The sequence below is a fragment of the Oryctolagus cuniculus genome, chromosome 6 (genome assembly GCF_051225735.1).
Source record: "Oryctolagus cuniculus isolate XC-2025 breed Fujian yellow rabbit chromosome 6, ASM5122573v1, whole genome shotgun sequence".
Classification (NCBI taxonomy): Eukaryota; Metazoa; Chordata; class Mammalia; order Lagomorpha; family Leporidae; genus Oryctolagus; species Oryctolagus cuniculus.
The window spans coordinates 62841401-62863902 of NC_142872.1; the positions used below are offsets into that span (position 1 = coordinate 62841401).

At 47.0% G+C, this 22502-nt stretch overlaps 1 protein-coding gene across 20 annotated transcripts in view; it reads right to left on the minus strand.

Annotated features, from left to right (window-relative positions):
• The window catches only part of LOC138850216 (uncharacterized), a 227167-nt gene that overhangs the window by 59081 nt on the left and 145584 nt on the right, over window positions 1–22502 (minus strand). Inside the window, exon 4 of one of the 20 annotated variants that reach the window (XR_016235569.1) lies at window positions 6201–6605. The exons of 17 other annotated variants lie outside the window; for them this stretch is intronic. Coding sequence is in view for 1 of the 3 variants with exons in the window: in XM_089335076.1 (XP_089191202.1) it covers window positions 6543–6605 (63 nt within the window). In the remaining 2 variants the exon portion in view is untranslated. Of the gene's footprint in view, window positions 1–6200; window positions 6606–22502 lie in introns of those variants that run through there. 2 more of the 20 variants (XR_016235559.1, XM_089335076.1) reach the window with 2 other exon arrangements.

The window sequence follows — 22502 nt, forward strand, 5'->3', positions numbered from 1 at the left end:
AGCATTAGAGTGAGGCTTCCTCCTGAGATGGAGACAACGCCTTGAGGAGTTTGGGTTGCTCCACTGGAATTGTAGAGATGAAGCCCCGGGAAAGGACTTGAGCACAAGAAGTGAGCAAAGCCAGGAATAAGAGTTTCAAGGGCCCTGCATGCAAAAAGTCAGCCATGCAACCCCGAAGAGTGAGGACCACAAACAGAACAAGCACTCTGTGGCACATGGAGGGATGGTTCCCCCTCCTGCCAGTTCCCAGGATTAGGGACAGGTCACTGAAACAGGCAGGGTCACTGAGTTCCTGGCATCCAAATGCCGCTCTGTGGACTTTTCCCAAAATTCACCCATCAAAATGATTACGGAAGCCTGGGCAGAACACAGTGTCCAAAGAAACAACAAAAAAGGAGTCCTAGAGGCCTGGGTCCTCTGGTCCTGCTGGACTCTTGCTAGATGGCTTCAGATACATCTTCGTTAAGCCTCATGGCCCAGCTAAAAATTCAGGGTGACTTCCTCCCCATGACAGTGGAATTCCCTGGCTCTCAGGGAGGAGAGCGCCTCCTGATTGCACTGCTGGAAAGAGGCTGAGCTGGACTTGAACTTGCATCTAGACTCTATCTGCTTTCTTCCCACGACTTTCTCTGACCTTATGGAGAGGCTCCAGTTAGAGGCGAAAGGCCCCCTGACACCCAAGCCTGGCCTTCCGGACCACCTTCAAGGTCCCAGAGGCATAGTTTATTGTGGATGCTTTCCCACTGTGCTTAAACCAGTCCCCTTAGTAGAAGCTGGTCTGGCCAAACAGGTTCTTCTGTGATCCACAACCCCTGAATCCTTAAGGAGCTCTACTTTCTTCAGTGTCAAGTTCATTGATCCAGACTCTCGTGAACTGTCTGCGTATCCTCAAGGCCATGACACTCAGCAGTGACCTTCACTTGAAGGTTTCCCTTCACTTCTCTCGGGCCTGACCAAGGATGCCCTTGTTTGTTAGTGCTTAACCCTACACAAGCCAGTACTGTGGGACTGCACTGTCACAGGAGAAACAGTCCCCAACCCCTGAGGTGATGAGCTTCCAAGACCCACATCTCATTGGTCCAAGATTAAATGAAGACATACTCTGAGCCAATCAGAATGTCTCCCCTATCAGTAGGTACATTTTTCCTCCAAGGTGGAGAGGGGAGCTGAGACTTCTGGGTAATGCAGTTGTGTTCATAGCCACACTCTAGACAAAATGTTCCTGAGATAGCCTGGCCAAGGCCCCACATTGTCCTTCCCGTCCCAAAGCCTTGCTGTCCCCATGACACACTCAGCATGCACCCAGTGCTGGCGTGTCTCCCTCTCCCTTCTGTTCAGGATATCAGGAATCGACTCCTGTTGCCTGGAACCAAACAGAAGTGCTCTATTTTGCTTACCCATTCTCTTCTGTATCTTCTCACTCACTTGACCAAGCTCCTCAAACACTGCAACTTTATCCTACATGCTTGGCCCAGGAAAGTGCACAATCAGGTGAGTGAAGAAATGGCTGATAACTTCATTTCTCCACTTTCTTTCTTTTTAGTCCTCTATGTACTTGTACAACCTTTTAAAAAAAATTCTCAAGGAAATGTTACTAAACAACAATCATGGGCTGAGAGCTTGATGGGACAATAAATAGCCAAAGGAAACATGGTACAGGGTCCTGCCCTTGTGAACTTGGAGTCTAGTTCAGTAGAGCAAATATAGCATTAAACACAATAAGTTACACAGAAATGCAGACATGGTAATAATAATATCTGCCATTTGTTGAGTGCCTACTGAATGCCGTGTAAAGAACTTTGAGAAATCATCCCCTTAAAATCTCACAGAAATCTTGGATAAACATATTATTACACTTTGCTTCCTAGAAAGGAAACCTGAGACTCCAATGTTAAGTGACCTGCACAGTGTCACGCAGGTAATAAACGATGGGCATGAGATTCAGCCCCAGCTCTGTTCCTAGAGCCCACTGTGTCTCCGGGCTGCCTCTTCCATTATAACACTAAATGGCTTAGGTAAGAGCAATAGCTGTGGGGCTCTAAAACCCAATTGTGGGTTTTAGAGAGAACTACAGCCTGAGCAGAAGCTTCTCTTGGTCAACTGGCAGGAGCAGGAGACAGAGTTGGAGGGAGGAAGGCAGCAGCCACCTGCTAAGCATATGGGCTCAGTAGATGGGGAGGGAGATGACCTCTTTGTCCCTGGGGGAGTCCCCTGGTGGGCCAGCTTTCTCAGAAGGAGCCAGGGTCTGCGCTCCGAACAACAGGCTTCCTTCCGTTTCGTGTCTTCTCTCTGGTGTCAGACAATGAGGCTAAGTGACAAAGAAAGGGAGCGAGCTCATTTCCAGGTGCCAGAGATGGGTCCAGGCATCCACATTTCTGGGCCAGGTCAAGGGTAAAGCAGCCTCAGGTTCTCTCAAGTCTGGTTGGGCCAACTTAAGGGACCAGCAAGAGGTCTTCAGAAAAATCTTGTATTTATTCTGGGGCTATTTCTGAATTACTCAGCTTTTTTTTAAAAAATAGAATTCCAATTCAAAGTGGCTTAAATAAACAAACAAAAAAGGAAATGTATTGGCTCTTTAACAAGAAAGGTCAGAAGCAGGAGTGTTTAAGGACATTGCTGGAATCAGATACAAAGTTAGTATCCCCAGAGATCTGACTCTCTCCTCTACTTTGTTCTGAGTGCACCACTTCCTAGTAACTTCAAGTTTGTCCACTAGCTTGGACATACCATTTTTTAAGAAAGTGTTTTTTCTAGGGGCTGGTGCAGTAGGTTAATCCTTGGGCCCTGCACCCACATGGGAGATCTGGAAGAAGCTCCTGGCTCCTGGCTTCAGATCGGTGCAGCTCCGGCCGTTGGGGCCATTTGGGGAGTGAACCAACGGAAGGAAGACCTTTCTCTCTGTCTCTCCCTCTCACTGTCTATAACTCTACCTCTTAATAAATAAATAAGTAAATAAAATAAAATAAAATAAATAAATAAAAGAAAGTGTCTTTCTAAGTAGTTCTGGTAGTAGTCTTGGATTGATGCTGACTCCTCCACCTCTTCTAGTATCTCTAGCTCCTCTCAGATCCAGTCATCTTTAAAAGCATCCAGGATTGGCCGGCGCCGCGGCTCACTAAGCTAATCCTCCACCTTGTGGCGCCGGCACACCGGGTTGTAGTCCCGGTTGGGGCATCGGATTCTGTCCTGGTTGCCCCTCTTCCAGGCCAGCTCTCTGCTGTGGCCCGGGAAGGCAGTGGAGGATGGCCCAAGTGCTTGGGCCCTGCACCCCATGGGAGACCAGGAAAAGCACCTGGCTCCTGCCATCGGATCAGCGCGGTGCGCCGGCCGCAGCACACCAGCCATGGAGGCCATTGGAGGGTGAACCAACGGCGAAAGGAAGACCTTTCTCTCTGTCTTTCTCTCTCACTGTCCACTCTGCCTGTCAAAAAATAAAAATTAAAAAAAAGCATCCAGGATTCATACAGACTGGGGTAGCAGATCCATTCTTGGAGCTATCGTTGGGGTCCACACTCCACACTGACCACTTGAAGTGTAGTGAGGACGGAGTATTTTCTAGTTTCTCAAAGAGTTGTCATGGTGTTGTTACCAGGAGGAGGGATACATCACCGAAAGGCAAAAAACGATAGACGGCCACAGGAATGGGGCTGAAGCAGTAGGGGGAGTGTTCATTTACCTACTCCTTTAGGGTGTATGCACTACACAAATGAGATTGCACTGATCGCGAAGAAACATACCCGTGGTCTGCCATGGAGAACAGTAACAAATACTTCTCTAGTTTTTTTTTTTTTTTTTTTTTTTTTTTTTAGCAAAAGTTTTCACCTTTATTACTGCATTTAATCTCTATACTTCAACTCTGTGCTGTGTTGACGGTGCCACTGGATAGTTGAGAAAACTAAAGTTCTGAAAGTAAAGTCGTTGACCTAAGTTTTATTAATGTGACAGACTGGATCATTCTGCCCTGTTATGCCCCACGTGGCCTGCAACAGGGTTACGGGTCCAGGCCCTTGGCCATGTTCCTTTGCAGATCTCCTGTAGGCACAGTGACCCCGTGACTCTGAACTAATAAAGTGAGGATGGATGTGATGTGCACCACATCCCAAGAAAAATTCGCCTGTTGAGCTCCTGAGCTCATCTGTGAGAAGAGCATGCCCCAGGAAGTCATCACCCTTGGAAGGAGCACAGTAAGGAATGATTCTTTCAGATGGAGACAGGCAGAAAAGACTTGAACCCGATCTATTCCTGGGAGCCAAGTCTGGTGGAACTCATCAGACCCACAGCCAGATCACAGAGCTGTGGGCAATAAGATAACACCTGCTGTTGGGATCCGTGGATATTTCGGGGGTGTGTGTTATACAGCAAACACAGACTAACGGCTACAACTAACAAGTCATGAATCAGATAATTAGAGGCTGCCATAACACTGCCACACAGAGCATGGGGCATGGGCTCCAAATGCCAGCATGCACTTAGACTTCACCCTGAGGACCACTGGAACTACTGAAGGGAAGCCGCTATTTAGATAGGTGTACTGACATGCCACGCCTAGTACTTCAGGGGGATCCGAGGGCCAGCCAGGAGATGAAGATGAGATGATGAGCCATGCAGCTGCGGCAGCCCGGATGTGAATGCAGCTTTCTGCCCAGCTGTTACAGCTCCGTAATGGCCCAATGCCATTACCAGTCATTACATCCACAGGGCCAGGTAAATCCATTATGATATCAGCTAAAAACAATCTCTTGAGTAACCTCGACAATTGGTTCCATCCATGATCTCGTTTTTGATTAGAATTTGTCTGATTGTAATCACTGAACGTGATTCAGCGCCATGTTTTATGCATGTGGCAAACACCAGTCCCGGCTCCTGACAAGGGGGTCTTTCCTGGTGCTCCCTGTGGGCAACAAAACTGCCCTTCACGTTTAGACAACGTTGGCCTTGGGAAGGTTCGTGTGTTGGGGACTTCGGGCTTGGGAAAACTTAGCAGGTGGCATTGGGAAATATATTTTATTCACTTTAAATATAAACCTCATTTTTTTTTACTTAATGATTTTTTAGAACCAATGTTAATTTACAGTAATAAGTATTCAGGAAGGATCTTTAAATAGGGGAGTCAGAGTCGGATTCCACATATTGTACAGCCCTTTCTCTCTGCCAGCTGTCCACATTGCTCTAGTTAGCTTTCCTTACCCTGTGGCAGCTGGTCCCATTTTACAGATGAGGGCATTGAGACCTGGGGAGGTAAAGGGAATGAGGATAAGGAAAGGGAAGTGTCGGCTGCCTCCGCAGCTCACTAGGCTAATTCTCCACCTGTGGCACCAGCACCCCGGGTTCTAGTCCCGGTCAGGGTGCTGGATTCTGTCCCGGTTGCCCCTCTTCCAGGCCAGCTCTCTGCTGTGGCCCGGGAAGGCAGTGGAGGATGGCCCAAGTGCTTGGGCCCTGCACCCACATGGGAGACCAGGAGAAGCACCTGGCTCCTGGCTTCGGATCAGCGCAGTGCGACAGCCATAGCGGCCATTTAGGGGGTGAACCAACTGCAAAAGGAAGACCTTTCTCTCTGTCTGTCTCTCACTGTCTAACTATGCCTGTCAAAAAATAAATAAAATTTTAAAAAAAGGGAAGCGTCAAGAAGAAATGTTAATGCAATGAGCTACATGAACGGCTTCTTTCAAAGAATTATTTCTTAAAATACTCATACCTCTGAGCCCCATTTTCCTCATTTGCCAAGGTCACAGGGCTGCCATGAGGCTGAAATATGTACTGGGCACTTGCCATTCTTATTGGTCTTACAGCACCTTTGAAAGCTGTTTTAAATCAGGAAACTTCCTTGTTGTATGAATCTTGGAATCCCAACTCATCACTTTTTTGAAAAATACTTTTTGAGAGAGAGAGAATTCCTATTAACTGATCCACTCCCAAAATGCCCACAGTGGCTGCGGCTAAGCCTGGAGCTGGTAATTCAATCTAGACTCCCATGTGGGCAGCAAAAACTCAACCTCTTGCACCATCAATGTGACCTCCCAGGGTCTGCACTAGCAGGAAGTGGGAATCCGGAGCCAGAGCCACAACTGGAACCCAGCACTCTGACAAGGGATGGGGGTTGTTAACCAGGGTATGAATCAGTAGGCCAATCGTCCAATTCCTCATTCCACTTTTAAATAGCTTGAGATATAATTTACCTAACATAAAATCCACACATTTTAAAGACACTACTCAATGATTTTCAGAAAACATAGAAATCAGCAGCCATCACCACAGTTCCATTTTTGGAAACATTTTCATCGATCCAGAGACGTCTATCCTGTCCATTAGTGGTACAGACCCTCTCTTTGCCCAGCCCCAGGCAAACACGAATCTTTGCCTACAGATTTCCTTTTCTGGACATTTCATATAAATAGATTCATATGATCTGTGGGTTTTCTGTGTCTGGTTCCTTTGCTCAGCATGTGTTTTAGGTTCATTCATGTGCCTTGTTATTGCTGGATAGCATTGTACTGCATGGGTATGTCACAGAGTGCTTGTCCACCGCCAGCTGAACACTGCCATTATTCCAAGTTGTTGGCTTGTCTCAGTCTGATTTGTGCTGCTATAACTGGACATCCCAGAGCCTGTCATTTATAAAAAGCAGAAATGTATTTCCTTACAATGCTTAAGGCTGGGGAGCCCAAGACGCCAGCATCTGATGAGGGCTTTATTGCTGTGTCCTTACGTGGCCGAGGGCAGAAGGAAAAAGTCAACGTCCTTCCATGGCAAGAAAATGGAAGAGAGAATGCACTCTCACAAACCCTCTCTCTAGCAGTACTAACTCATGAGAGGAGAGCCATCAAGACTCAAGCACCGCTCCAAAACCCCACCTCCAACAATATTGCTTTATTCTTTTTTTTTTTTTTTTTTTTTTTTGACAGGCAGAGTGGACAGTGAGAGAGAAAGACAGAGAGAAAGGTCTTCCTTTTGCCGTTGGTTCACCCTCCAATGGCCGCCACGGCTGGCGTGCTGCAGCTGGCGCACTGCACTGATCTGAAGCCAGGAGCCAGGAGCTTCTCCTGGTCTCCCATGGGGTGCAGGGCCCAAGCACTTGGGCCATCCTCCACTGCACTCCCAGGCCACAGCAGATAGCTGGCCTGGAAGAGGGGCAACCGGGACAGAATCCAGCGCCCCGACCGGGACTAGAACCCAGGGTGCCAGTGCCACAGGCGGAGGATTAGCCTATTGAACCATGGTGCCGGCCACAACGTTGCTTTAGAACAGCATGGAATTTTGAGGGGACCAAAACATTCTAACCATAGCAGCGCTATTATGAAAAATGCTGCTATGAATATTTGCGTACTGGGGCTGGCATTGTGCACAGTGGTTTAAGCTGCCACTAGAACACCACTATCATGTATCAGCTCTGGTCAAGTCTCAGCTGTCAAGTCCCAGCTCCTCTGCTTCTGATCCAGTTCCCTGCTAATGTGCCTGAGAAGGCAGCTTAAGATAGCTCAAGGACTTGGGCCCCTGCCAACTACTTGGGAGACCTTGATGGAGTTCAAGGTTCAGCCTGGCCTAGCTCTGGCCATTGTGGCCATTTGGGGAGTGAACCAGTAGACAGAAGATTCTTTCATATTTCTCTCTCTCTCTCTCTAGCTCGGCCTTCCAAATAAATAAGTAGACCTTTTAAAAAATTGCATCCTTTGTGTGGACATACACTTTTATTTCTTCAACTAGCTTTTTCAGACTTCCTTGCAGCCAGGGTGGGTGCGAAACAAAGCTGCATCCATCAGAACTCTTGTCATCATGCCCCATGACAGCTTTCTCAGATTGATAACAGGCCTATAGGGACAAATGGTGCTGTCTTCCAGCAGCCATGCTATCTTAATAGTTCACCTGTGTTATCTTAGTAGTTGACATTTGTTGAATCTTTCTCCACTTTACAGATAATGCAAACTGAGGCACCAAAATTGAAAGATTGGTTTATTTTGGTGCCAAAAATTCACGCATCTGGGAGGTCTTCAAAATCTTCAAGTAAATGCATTGTAAGGAAAAAAATATGAATGGATTTCATTTCTTTACACATAGATAAACATCTTCTAATTCCATTTTTCATGAACATTTTTAAGTACCCTCGTATATAAATAGCCACTTAGCTGCAAATGAGTCGGAGGCAAACTCTGCCTTAGAAATTTAGCCCAAGAATTTTATACTTTACTAGTATTTTGACAAGTGTATTTAAGAGAACTCTCGTAGCTTCAGACACTGAAGTTTGTTTGTTTTTTCTTCTCATCTTTTATAGGTACCCAATTTAGCTACATGCTACAGACAAAACTGCCAGAAAATTGTGATGACATGTGTGTACAAGTATCTCCCCACTCTGGTCCCCTCCCTCCCCAGCCACAGAGAAGGGACGATGTGTGGGAAAGTAGGGCATTGGAAAGGGTGGGGATTGGGGCGAACATTTTGCAGCAAGATGAAGACGCTGGCTGGGACAACCACATCACATTTGGAGTGCCTGGGTTTGCGTCCCAGCTCTGCTCCCAATTCCAGCTCCCTGATAAAGTAGATGCCAAGAGGGAGCAGAACTCAGGTACTTTGGCCCATGTCACCTACATGGGAGACTTGGATTGGCTCCTAATTTTAGCCTCGCCAGCTCCAACCATTGCAGGTATTAGGGGAGTGAACCAAAGGATGAGAAATCTCTCTGTCTCTGTATATTTCTGTGTGTGTGTGTGTGTGTGCCTTTCAAACAAAATGAATAAATAATCTCGAACCTATTGACAAGACAGAAGAAGAAAGGGTTGGGGTCACGCGGGCTGTATTTCTGGGACTGGCTTGTTCACGAAGCCTCGACCCAAAGCCTCTCTGTGAAGGGCTCAGTACTGACTGAGGCTCTGGTTCTCCAGGTTAATAAGGCAGGGCCTCTGCCCTGAAGGAGCCACACCTAGTGCAGGCAGCAGGCCATACGGAAAGGTTTCGGACTGAATGACAGGAAGACAGGAAGAGAGAGCACAGGAGACAGGGCCACTCATTTCAGTAGAAAAACAGCCAAAGGTGCTCTGAGTTGCTAGACCCCAGCAGCGAGAATTAAAAGTCCTGAAGGGGAGAGGTGATGGAGTCTGGGGCACCCAGGGCACTGCACGCGGCCATGCACGGGCCACAGAGGAGAGAGAGAGCTGGGCTGGAGGTAGTGACCAGAAGCCCAGCAGACAGATAGCGAGACAAGTGTTAAGAAGAGGCTATGGCCAGTGCCACAGCTCAATAGGCTAATCCTCCGCCTGCGGCGCCGGCACACCAGGTTCTAGTCCCAGTTGAGGTGACGGATTCTGTCCCGGTTGCCCCTCTTCCAGGCCAGCTCTTTGCTGTGGCTCGGGAGTGCAGTGGAGGATGGCCCAAGTCCTTGGGCCCTGCACCCACATGGGAGAACAGGAAAAGCACCTGGCTCCTGGCTTCGTATCAGTGCAGTGTGCTGGCCACAGCAGGCCAGCCACAGCGGCCATTGGGGGGTGAACCAATGGAAAAGGAAGACCTTTCTCTCTGTCTTTCTCTCTCACTGTCCACTCTGCCTGTCAACAAAAAAAAAAAAGAAGAGGCCATTAACCACTACAGAAGAACCCCCAAACCTGCAGCTGCTTCCCTGACATGCAGAAAGCCAATCACTGACATCGGGGTGGTGGAAAGAGGGGGGTGTGTGTTGCAAGGCGCAGAACAAGGAGCTGGCAACTGTCCTGTAATTCCCAGACTCCCCCAGGAGCCAGGCAGCTCTCACTTAATTCCTGGGCTCCCGGAGGAGTCCGGGGTGAAGGTTCCAGTAGATCGAAGCTGAGAGGTGCGTGATCAGCGTGTGTCCGAGTTCCTGGTTGGTCAGCGGTGCTCATGCCCTTCCGTTGATTGGTCGGTGAGGCTGTGTGCGTCAGGGAATTCAGGAGGAGCAGGTGTGCTAACGTTGTAAGTGGTGGTTCCCCTCTGCCCCAGACCTGGAATTCCCCTACACAAGCCCCTCTGGACAGCACTGGCCAGCAGGGTTCGATCTGTTGGAGAGGCAGAGGACTTCTTGGGTCTGGTGATTAGAACCTTGTAGGGCCAGCTGAGCCACTCTCTCAACTCAGGGATTCCCTTGGGTTAAGGGTGGGACGCTGGCTCTGATGATGCCTTGCCTATGCTTTTAGGGACATTTGAACAGCAGTTCAGTTTCACACAGAGTCAGAGAGCATCCCAGCAGAGACCCCAGGCAGTTGAAGGGGCTCTTTAAGGGAAACTCTTCTGTCTGGGAACAGCGTGTGGGAAGCATCAGGGAGGCGAGGGGTGGCGGAGTGGCCCCCACAGTATGCTGCTTTGTCGTCAGGGCTATATTGAGCTAAAAGCACTTACAAAGCCCCAGGTACAAGAAGGAGGCTCTAAGGCCACCTTTTCTTGCTGAAAGCAAGAGACAAGCCCCCTCCCCCTCCAAAGATGCTCTCTGGCAAATGAATGGGCAAAGGTCAAAAAACATGTCTTTCTCTACAGGGGCAGCAGCAGTAATGCTGAACCCTGACAAACGTGAAACTTCTGTTTTTAAGGAAGGGCTGTAAATGAGCCCAAACCGAGTGTGCCCCCACGGCTCCTGCCCATGAGCCTCCTCTGCACTCTGCCAGCAAGCTCCAAGCTGTAGGGCAGAGAACAGAAATGCTAGTCTCGCTCCAATCGTGTTTGGATTTTGATCTTAAACAAAGTACTCAAACATAATTGGCTTATTCTAAGCACTGACCTTGTCCAAATACCTTAACTGACTTATCATCAGGTCTCTCTTTTCAATTGGTTATCTTAAAACTCTTAATATATTTTCATATTCCCAAAATAATTATACATTTTTTAATTCTCCCAACAATGAACTATTATTTCCCATTTTACAGATAGGTAAACTGAGGTATGGACTTTCCCAGAGGCACATCACTAGTGACAGAGTAGGTCTTGAGTCCAACCGGTATCACTATTGACCTTGAGCCTTTGACTACACTCTGTTGACTATGAAGTCTTCTGGTTTCTCCCTGTTCTTCCTCCTGGAATCTGTGGGGATCTGAGACTTTACTTGTTTAAATCATAGACTGTGTTTCACACTGATGTTTCCGAAATGCCCAGCATGCTCAGGGCTCCAGCAGTGCTAACAGGAAGGGGTTAACCATTCCCGTACCCGTGCCTATGACCCCAGAATGAACACGGTGCAGTACTCAAAACTCCCATGTCTTTTTATACATAGAAGTTTCTGTCTTGCTGGCTTCAGTTGAATTATTTTCCTTAGATCCTTACATTCATTTTCCATTTCAAGTTCATAGACATAAAATTGGAAAGCACAATTGTGATTAAGTCTATGATTATAAAGCGGATTTAAATTATGTTTCTGCAAAAACTAAAGAAAAAAATAAAAGAAGGAAGAGAGGAAGGGGGGACTAAAGGGGGACAGAGGGGAGGGCATTATGGCTATCTTCTTAGAACTGTATCTATAAAATATGTTTTCTTTATATTAATAAAAAAAAAAACTTTTAAAAAGACCAAACATAAGCCATGCTGGCAAGGACATAGAGAAAATGGAGCCCTTGCACACTGTTGGCAGGAATGTAAACCAGTATCACCCCGGAAGACAGTATGGAGGTTCCTCAAAAATCCAAAAGCAAATGACCACATGATCCAGCAGTCTCACTACTGGGCATATATCCAAGAGAAATGAAATCTTCTGTTGGAGACACAGCTCCTGTCTCAAGTTTATTTCAGCACTATTCAAAATAACCCAGAAAGTCAAACAACATGACTATCCGTCCATCGATGAATGAGTAACAAAAATGTGGTACATATAGACCACGGAATACTACTCAGGCATGAAAAATATTGTTTGCAACAACATGAGAGGAACAGGGGGTCATTATGTTAAGTACAATAAACCAATAACAGAAAGAGAAAAAGAAATAGAAAGAAACTGCCCACAGAGAATCGGGTTCCAGTGGGGAAAGGAGGAACAGGGTTCTTGGAACTGCGTGACAATAGACTCGGCTTCTAGGCCTATCCCTAACCCTGATTAGCCTCATGCTGCTAAACAAGGGCTCCAGTTCAGGAAAACTAATGCTGGAAGAGGCTTCAGAGACCAAGGATCTGGGAAAATTAAAGCTGGAAGCTTTCCTGCCTCCACGCTCTCCATCAAGTGCAGAAAGACAGCATGGGTTTCCCTCCATGGCCCAGTCGGCAAGTGGTTGGTTGAGCCGATACGCTCACCCTAAGCTGTGATACTTCTACCTCGGAATAGGGCTAATGGTCTACAAGCGCACTCTTTTCTTTTTTGACAGGCAGAGTTAGACAGTGAGAGAGAGAGAGACAGACAGATAGAAAGGTCTTCCTTTTCCGTTGGTTCACCCCCAAATGGCCACTACGGCCGGCACACTGTGCGGATCTGAAGCCAGGAGCCAGGTGCTTCTCCTGGTCTCCCATGCGGGTGCAGGGCCCAAGCACTCGGGCCATCCTCCACTGCCTTTCCGTGCCACAGCAGAGAGCTGGACTGGACGAGGAGCAACCAGGAAAGAATCCGGCGCCCCAACTGGAACTAGAACCCGGGGTTCCGGCGCCGTAGACAGATGATTAGCCAAGTGAGCCGCGGCGCTGGCCTACAAGCACACTTTTAAAAGTTCATAGAAAATGTAATTTAAAGCAAAGTTTATTTTGCTGCAAAAACTTCTGAAATCCATGCAGGCGCTCAGCCCTCTGCCTCTGCTAAGTCGCCCGCCTGGTCTGGCCAGGTGTAATCTCTGCACTCAACCATGTAACCTCACTCCTTCTACCCCCTACCCCCCAGTCTCTCAGGCTGTGTCTGGAGAGGTGCCCATCCATCCTTACGGATGTCCCTTCCTTAATAAACCTTGCTATTTTATCTCCCACAAAAAAAAAAAAAAAAAAAAAAAAAGGCCGGTGCCGTGGCTCATAGGCTAATCCTCTCCGCCTTATGGCACCGGCACACTGGGTTCTAGTCCCTGTCCAGGCTCCGGAGTCTGTCCCGGTTGCCCCTCTTCCAGGCCAGCTCTCTGCTGTGGCCCGGGAGTGCAGTGGAGGATGGCCCAAGTGCTTGGGCCCTGCACCCCATGGGAGACCAGGAGAAGCACCTGGCTCTTGCCTTCGGATCAGTGTGGTGCGTCGGCTGCAGCGTGCCAGCTGCGGCGGCCATTGGAGGGTGAACCAACGGAAAAGGAAGACCTTTCTCTTTGTCTCTCTCTCTTACTGTCCACTCTGCCTCTCAAAAAAAAAAAAAAAAAAAAAAAAAAAAAAGAAATCCATGCATAGTTTGTCCTAATATGTGTTTTCATGAATGCTTTGCAGACCTATTATGCAGTCTGTCCTGGCCTCAGGGTTATCATGAATGTCAGATATTACAGTAAACATACAAGGTTCAAGGTCCCAAAGTGTGCTCTGAACACACACCCTCAGGTCTGCACTTTGGCTGTAGCAAATATCAGCGGGGTGACTTGGACCTTAATCGTTCTGAGCTTTTGTATAACCATCTCAGACAAATAGGGTGAGACAGATACAGGTGGAGTATCAATAGAGCCTACCACAAAGTACGGTCCAAACGACAAAGTCAGATTGTGCTTAGAGCGTATTTAGCACAGCGACTGATACACAGGACATACTCAAGGAATAGCTGGTGTTTTTCGCTATTCTTTTTAAAAACCCAACATAATGAGTAATTGCTTAGTTCTGTCTTAGGCCCAAGTTGTGTTGAGAGTAGCTGGGGATTCAGAGAGGGGAAGGCGAACTTAGAAAGAGGGGGTGGTGAGAGAATAATACTTTGGTCATACGTGACAAAAATCTCAAGCACAGGGGGGCAAAATAATGTGAGAGAGTGCACTTCTAACTGGCAAAAGCAAGGACAGCTTTGGGGAGGGTGCTTGCCATGGCCCTTGAAGGAAGTGGGACTCTGGATTATGTTCATCTGTGGGAGGTGACTGACTACCTTTGACGTAATGGGGTGATTTTGGGTGGAAGAATTGCATGAGCAAAGGAGTGGAGGGTGGAATTGGCGGTGGTAATCACCAGCAGTTTGGGGCTGGGTTGGAGGATGTTTGTAGGAATCAGTGCTACCCTGGAGTCTGCAAGGGGACATGGGCTATTCCGTCTGCCCTGCACCCAGCCACCCATCTCTTCTAGTCACCGCATTCTGCCTTCTCTGTGAGAAGCCGCACCTCCCACTCCCAGTGCCTAAGGTTCAGGAGGAGCTGACTTCACACCCTAGGCATGCTGATTGATGCTCAGGGGTAGAAGCATGACCAGGCCTGGACCAATGAGGGCCTTCCCTGGGACTTTTGTTGGAATTCCTGGGAAATAGACTCTCTCTTTTCACTGGGGCTTATAAGATTGCAGGGTAGAAGCGTGCAGCATTGGCTTCCTTCTTTGCCACCCATGATACAATCTACATGGAAGTACTCCCTCCAAGAGGACAGCATGACTGAAAGATCAAGAAGAATTTGAGAGAAATTGGTCAGACATGATGTCAGCTGTACTCCTAGAGACTTAGGTATATGAGGCAGTAAATCCTTCTTCCTTCTTTTCCTTTTTTTAAATTAAGCTTATTTGTATTGGTTGTCACTAAAATAATTCTGATTAATTAATTAGTTAATTAAAGCAATTGGCTTTTGGCGAGAATTAATCACATGCCTGGGGCATTTTAAGAAATTTATGAGTAACAATTCATCCAAATTTCCTCACAACACAACAGTAGGTGTTAATTATCATCCTTCCTTTACAGGTAAGAGGAACTGAAGCCCAAAGTAAGATGCCCTATGTTTCACAGCTATAGCTAGTAAGTAATGGAGCTGAGAGCTGAGGTCAAGCAGTTTGTCTATAGAATTGATGCTCTCACCCACTATGCCATGCTCACTCCTGACATTGGCACAAAGATTTCCAGGTGGTTCATGGATTCTTTGTGCTCTGATTCTGCCTGCTTCATGATGGCTTGCATCCTATCTGTAGCTATTCTGAGGTTAACAGTATCCTTGGTTACCATTTCTTCTTTGAAAGTCTTGATTCTGATACAAAATCCAATAGACTGAAGCTCAGTTTTTGCAGTTCTTTCCACCTTTATGGACAAATGACTCCTAAGGACAATTCCAAATGCAACTCTTCAGATGTTGGTTTGCACAACATTGTCCCCACCTATTCACCCTTTTTGTACCCAAGAGTTCTCTTCTACAGATTACATGCCCCCCTTGATATGATGAGAAAAATGTAGACAATGCAAATTATTTGGCTACAACACACTGGATTTCCTGTGTGCTACGTAGTACCCTACGCACTTACAAGGTATTGTCTCTGAATTTGAACCTGAACTCATCTGCCCTTCACCCAGTGATCCAACTTTATACCCCATTCCAGGCCACAAAAAATGGTGTGGAACAAGAAAGGAAAATGATTGAAACACAAGGCATGACTTCTTCTTTTAGAAGCTCAAGTGAATTTGAGTTTCAGATAAAGAAAAGGAACTTGATTACTTAAAATGTGATTTGTAAATAGTGTAGATACTGAGATACATACAATTTATTTCTTTGAATAATTTGAAGCTGACCCATAGTAGGAATTCAAGTTTTGCTAATCTAAGTAGAATGGAATCAAGGGTTTTTCATGTGAATGGAATGGAGCAGAATGAAAAGGGGGGAGCAGAATGGAATGGTGAGGAATTGAATGGTTGCAATAGGGCACAGTGGAATGGAGTGGCATGGAACTGGATGGAGTAGAATGGGGCAAAAATGGAATGGAAAGGAACAGAATGGGTTAGAGTGGAACAGAATGGAATGGGGTGGGCCAGAATGGAATGCAGTGTGAGGGAGAAGAATCAAATGGACTCAATGGAATGGAATGAAGCAAAGTGGGACAGACGGTAATAGAATGGAGCAGAGTGAATGGAAAAGAATGGAATAGACAGAAGGGGAGAGAATGGAAGGGAACAGAGTGGAGTAGAACGGAGTGGAGTGGAGCTGAATGGGATGGAATGGAGCAGCATGGGATCAAATGCAACAGAACAGAGCAGAATGGAATATGTGGATTTGAATGGGGAAGAATGTAATGGGTGGATCGGAATGGAATGAACTAATGAACTGGAATGGAGTAGGGTGGAATGGTGTGGAGATAAATGCAATGGAATAGAGGAGAACGGAGCAGAGTGCAATGGAGTGGAGCAGAGTGGAATGGAGCAGAATTGGGTAGAATCAAGGTAAATCAAGTCAAATAGAAAGTTATGAAGACAAACAACTATGTCAGTATTTGAACCAGGAGTAGTAACTGAGAAGAGAAAATATTTTCAGATTTATTTATTTATGTATAGGAGAGAGAGAAAGAGAGAGGGAGAGATATCTTCCATTCACTGGTTCACTCCTCAAATGGCCACAATGACTGGGGTCTGGGGCTGGTTTGGGCCAAAACCAGGAGCCTGGAGCTCCGTAGAGGTTTTCCACATGGGTGATAGGGACCCAAGTGCTTGGGTGTGGAAGCAGCCAAGTCCTAGCAGCCAGGACTTGAACCTGCACACTAATATGGGATACTGGCATTGCAGGCAGCAGCAACTTAGCTTGCTGCACCACACCAGCCCTAAGAGAGGAATATAATCTTTAAGAAAGAGGAAAGGTGCATTGCCTCCTGAGTGTGCCCTAACTGAAATCTAATATAATGTTTTTCAGGAAACATTGATGACTTTCCAATTAATAAGTACCCTTTATATCACAATACCATACACATTGTCATATACATGTTTATAGATACTGATATAAATCAAAGGGCTTTTTCATCAAATAGTATTGATCCAGGCTACTCAGGATGCATGCTGTTTTCCATTCTACTTTATTCTATTCTCATCTAGTCTTCATTTTTTTTCTTTTAGTTACACTAATCCCAAACCCACAGGCTGATTTATGTCCCTCAAATGAATTGAATTTGCAGTATGGCAAGGCCGTTCTCCTAGAAAGGCTCTGAGTAGTAGACCTGGGGTTGAATCCAAGTTCTTCATGTACTCTCTGTGACTTCCTAATCATTTATAACTTCGATTACCTCGCCTGAAAGGAACTGCTAACTCCTTGGTGGGGATGGTTGGGAGAAACAGACGGCACTGCACGTGTAGTAAATAAAGATCCCAGAGTAGTGCTCAATACACGAAGCAAGTGGCCCATAATGTCACCAAGCCTCAGGGCTGTATCTGACCCAATGTCCCAATTTCTGATTCTCAATGCCAAGTGCAGGCAGTGGAGGGATTGCCATTTCTTATCCCTTTCTTCCCTCTACTCCTGGTCCATGGTGACTGGCTCAGCTGCAATGTACCCTTTCTAACACAGGAGCCATTCCTTATCCAGGTCATAGCTGGAGGTTCTCAGGCTGTCATTCTGTGCTGAGATCATCTCAGAAGGAAGTAGTGACTCTGGTAATTAATCACCATGAACCAAGTCCTGTCTGATGGATGCCAAGGAGCAGGGAGCCCTCTGTGGAGGCTTGAGAGCGGCCCCCAAGACACTGCGCTGAATTATTCAGGGTGAAAAAGTTCTGACCTGCTAGGAAGCAGAAAGATAGAAACTGCACAAGCTAGAAAATGGTCTGATATAAATGGAGCATAAAAAAAGGGACAGTGTGGATTTAAAGAGAGATGGAAAACTTAAGAGTGCAAAATAATCTTTCTATGTTTTCCCCTATTCCTCCTCCTGTCAACCCATTCATTCATTCATTCAAAACATGTGGACACCACCATATTTTTTCATCCCTGCTCAGGCTCGAATGAGATCAGTTAAAGATGATATGGTCCCAGGGCCGGTGCTGTGGCTTAGCAGGTAAAGCCCCTCCCTGCAGAGCCGACATCCCCTATGGGCACCAGTTCAAGTCCCGGCTGCTCCACTTCTGATCAGGCTCTCTGTTATGGCCTGGGAAAACAGTGGAAGATGGCCCAAGTCCTTGGGCCCCTGCACCCACATGGGAGACCTGGAGGAAGTTCCTGGCTCCTGGCTTCGGATCGGCATAGCTCCTGCCGTTGCGGCCAATTGGGGAGTGAACCAGCGGAAGGAAGACCTCTCTATCTCTGCCTCTCCTTCTCAAATAAATAAATAATTTGTTCTTTTAAAAAAAGATGTTATGTCCCTTCCTTTGAGGACCTTACAGTATGTGGGACCACAGAGGGAATCTAATAGTTACGGTGCATCAAGATGAATGCCCCAGGTGTTGACTGAACAATGCTGCAATGAACATGGCAGTGCAGATGTCACCTTGAGGTTCTGATTCCAATCCTTCGAGATATGTACCCGGCATTGGAATTTCTGGATTAAATAGTAGATCTAGTTTAATGGTTTGATAAACCACCTTACTGATTTCCATAATGGCTGCACAAATCTGTATTCCTACCAACAGTGTACAACAGTTCCTATTTATTGATGACCTAAATGTCTATCAACAGAGGAATGGATAAAAGAAATAGAACATATACATGCAATGGAATGTTATTCCATCTTTAAAAAGAACAAAACGTTGTCATCTGTGACAATAGGGATAGAGCCCGAAGACCTTATGCTAAGTGAGATGAGGCGGTCACAGGAGAACCAACATGGATCAAAAAATGAAAAATCAAGAATATCAAACTAGGGAAGGAAAAATTAGAATGTGGCTACCAGGGAGTGGAGAGTTGCTGCCTGGTGGGTATAAAGTCACTGTTACACAAGAGGGGAAAAATTCTAGAAGTGACAGAGTGCCTACGGTTAACAATATGGTATGCGCACCCAGACACTTGCTAAGAGGCTAGATCCCATGTGAAGTGTTCTTAGAGATAAATCAGTTGACTGACTAGTCAATTAAAAGAGGTACAGGTGAGAGGAAGATTTCTGACCTTGATTGTGGCAATGATGCCATGGTGTTTGCATATGTCTAAACGCAGTAAATAATATACATTGAATAAGCACAGTTTCTATATCATTTATAACTCAGTAAGACTAAAAGAAATTAGGAGGGGAGGCCTGTGTGTGGCACAATGGTAGAGTTGCCATCTGGGACATCTGCATCCCATATGGCAGTGCCTGATTTGAGTCCTGGCTCCTCTGCTTCCAATCCAGCTTCCTACAAACGGGCACCCTGGCAGGCAGCAGATGATGGGCCAAGTACTTTGGTCCCTTGCCACCCATTAGGAGAGCCAGATTGAGTTCTGGGCCCCTGGTTTCAGCTTAGTCCAGCCCTGATGGTTGTAGGCATTTGGGGAGTGAACCAACAGATGGAAGACATCTCTCTGTATCTGTCTATTTGCCTACCTGTATTTCATTTTAACTAAAATGAAAATAAATAAATAATATCTTTAAATTGATAGAGGAGGAGGAGATGAAATTATTACACGCCTGTGTTTCTATCACCTTCAAGACAAACAATTAAGAATATTTCATTCTTGACACTCAAGTATAGAAAATACATACAGTTTTCTGTTCTGTAGTTTTCAAACTTTCTCACAATGAAAAAGTGCTGTTTGTAACCTTAGGAAAATTTTTAAATAACTTCAAAGGAATTGAAATAAAAACAAAACAGCAGATGTTTGCGCTGTGTTTGACGTTCTGTGTCGTTTATCCCGGAGATAACGACCTGCTAGAACCTTTGCATGTCCGGAGGTTGCTCGTTTTGCTCCTGTTTAAGCAAAGGGACATGAATAAATGAAAGAGAATTCGCAAGTGAGGGGCGGTGAATGGCCTGGGAGAGGTTTCACGGGGCTAGGGGTCTCCGAGGGGGGCTGACTGACCTGGTCAGGAAGGACGGTACAAGGCAAGAGGACCAGGTGACAAGCGAGCAAAGGGCCTTCCAGGCGGAGGGAACGGCAGAAGCGAAGGCTCAGAGGAACGTCAGTGTCTTCTAGGCAGCTTAATGGAGAGGGAGGCAGAGGCAGAGGTGAGTAGGAAACAGTGATGGGGCCAGGTGACGAAGGAATCTTCAGGACAAACTAAAGGACATCGGACTGTCCTGCAGGCAGCGGGAGCCATCGAAGGCTGTGGAGAGAGGGAGTGACCACCTCAGCTCTGTGATGGATACAGAGCTCCCGGAGCAGGGTCGGAGACGCACTGAATCATTCTGGATCCTGTCCAGGGAACAGATGACAAGAAACGGGGGGAATGCACACTAGATACTTGTCGTTAGTCAGTAATTAGTGTTGACTTTTTTAGATTTCATATTACAGTATCTGTGTTTTCAAGAAAGTGATTTCTTGTCTTTCAGAGACACACACTGTGAACTTTGTACATGTGCTGTCTCGGGTTTTCTTCACGTTAACCTGAGTCTGGGGTCGCAGGAACTGGAGGGGAGGCAATCAAAGAAACGCAGTGGCCTCTGCACGGCTGCTCACTGAAGCTGGTTGACAGCTGATTAAGGTTCATTTTGTTATCTCTACTTTTGTTTATGTTTGGAATCTTCTAGAAAGAAATGTTTTCAAGATAGTGAAGCCTGAATGAGGGGAAAGAAACAATAATCGTAGGAGCCAAGGCAGGTGTCTGGCCTGTAGCTAAGGCGCCGCTTGGGATGCCCACTTCCTGTATCGGAGTGCAGGTTCTGACCCACCCTCTGCTCTCGATTCCCGCTGCCTGCAAATGCACGCCTCGGGAAGCAGCAGGTGACGGCTCACATAGCTGAGTCCGTGCCACCCGTGTGGGAGATCTGAAGTGGGTTCCCAGCGCCCAGCTTCAGCCACAGAGGACATGTGAGGAGTGTACAACAAGATGGGAGATCCATGCATACAAAGAAGTCTTCAAAGAGGAATGGAGAGGGGCGGAGGCTGTGGCGTAGCTGGTAAAGCTGCCCCCTGAAGTGCCATAATCCCATACGGGCACCAGTTCAAGTTCCGGTTGCTCCACTTCTGATCCAGCTTTCTGCTGTGGCTTAGGAGAGCAGTAGAAGATGGCCCAAGTCCCCTGCCCCACTGTGGGAGACCTGGAAGAAGCTCTCGGCTCCTGGCTTCAGATCAGCACAGATCCAGCCATTGCTGGAGTGAATTGGGGAGTGAACATAAACTTTCTTTTAATTCCATTTTCTACAAACTTTTTTTTTAAATAAGAGATTTGTTTGTTTATTTGAAAGACAGATGAAGACGAAGACGAAGAAGAAGAAGAAAGGGAGAGAGAGAGAGAGAGGTAGAGAAAACAAGATCTTTTATCTGCTGGGTCACTTCCCAAATGGCTGCAATGGCAAGTGATGGGCCAGTTTTGTGCCAGGAGCCAGAAGCCAGGAGCTTCTTCCAAATTTCCCACAGGATACAAGGGCCCAAGTACTCAGATCATCATCTGCTGGTTTCCCAGGTACATTAGCAGGGAGATGGATCAGAAGTGGAGCAGGAGGGACTCAAACTGGTGCTGTTATGGGATGCTGGCACTGCAGGCGGAAGCTTAGCCCACTACGCCACACCGCTTGCCTTTCCATGAACATTTTTGAAGCCCCCTGATACATTCAGTTTATGGGACTGGCACTGGATTATCAACACTTCATTAAGTCTGGGTCAAGGAACAGAAGAAACCTCAAAGGACAAACAAAAGTATACGCACAATCATTGAGATCAATTACACGGCATGTTGGAAAAAGTTAGGGAGAGGAGGAAAGGTAGAAGGAGGCATAAAAAGTGAGGGGGTGGGAGACAGACTGAGTGCCATGGAGGGGGCTGATAACAGAGAGCTGGGGACAACCGTTCAGGGCAGGGCACTGCACAGCCTTCCCCAGGTGTGAGAATCCCCATGTTCTTGAGCAACAGGAGCCAGCGTGGCCTGGGCAGAGTGAGGGATGGGTGGAGCAGCAGAAGAGGAGGTTAGAGAGGTCGCATGGTCTCCAGTTCCTCATGGGTGGTCCAGGCTGCAAAAAAGCCCACCCATGTTGTAACTGGTAACCCACGATGCTGATGAACCTATGAATTCTGTAAGGAACCTAGAAGGGACGCCCAGTCTTGGGAAGAAATTCTGCTGCGCCTGTCAATGCGAGTCCACAGCTTCTGCTGATCCTCCTCCACTCAGCCCCTGGGGCCCATTTGAACTAAGGGAATTTCTCCAGTCCAGCTCTCTATAACATGAGCGCAACAGTGTCCCTGCTCCTGCAAGTCCTCCTGCAAGACCCTTCAGCCTTGAGAAGACAGACACGCAGAGGGGGGTTGATGGCGCAGGCTTTGAAAGCACTGTGGGAGCTGCTTTACCGAAGGGGCCAGGGCAGAAGCAAGGAGGCCAGAATACAGCCTGGTGCTGCAATCCCAGCAAAAGCTCGCCCGTGCCCTACGCCAGCAGGGCTCTGGTGGGCGTGCTAAGCGTAGGATTCCAGAACTTTTAAGTGCTGGAACGCGGCGATAAGCGGAGGAAACCCCCAGTGATGCCTATGCCAACACGGGCTGTTGAGCAAATGGCTGTCTTCACTCACGAGCTTTGTCCTGTCCCCTGAGTATGCTAGAGCCGGATGGCAGATGCCTGTTCCTATTTCCAGTAGGATCGCCGGCCTGTTACGCAGAGGCAATTTGCAATGGTCTCGTCCTCTTTTTTCTAGCACCTATTTCCAGAGCTCAG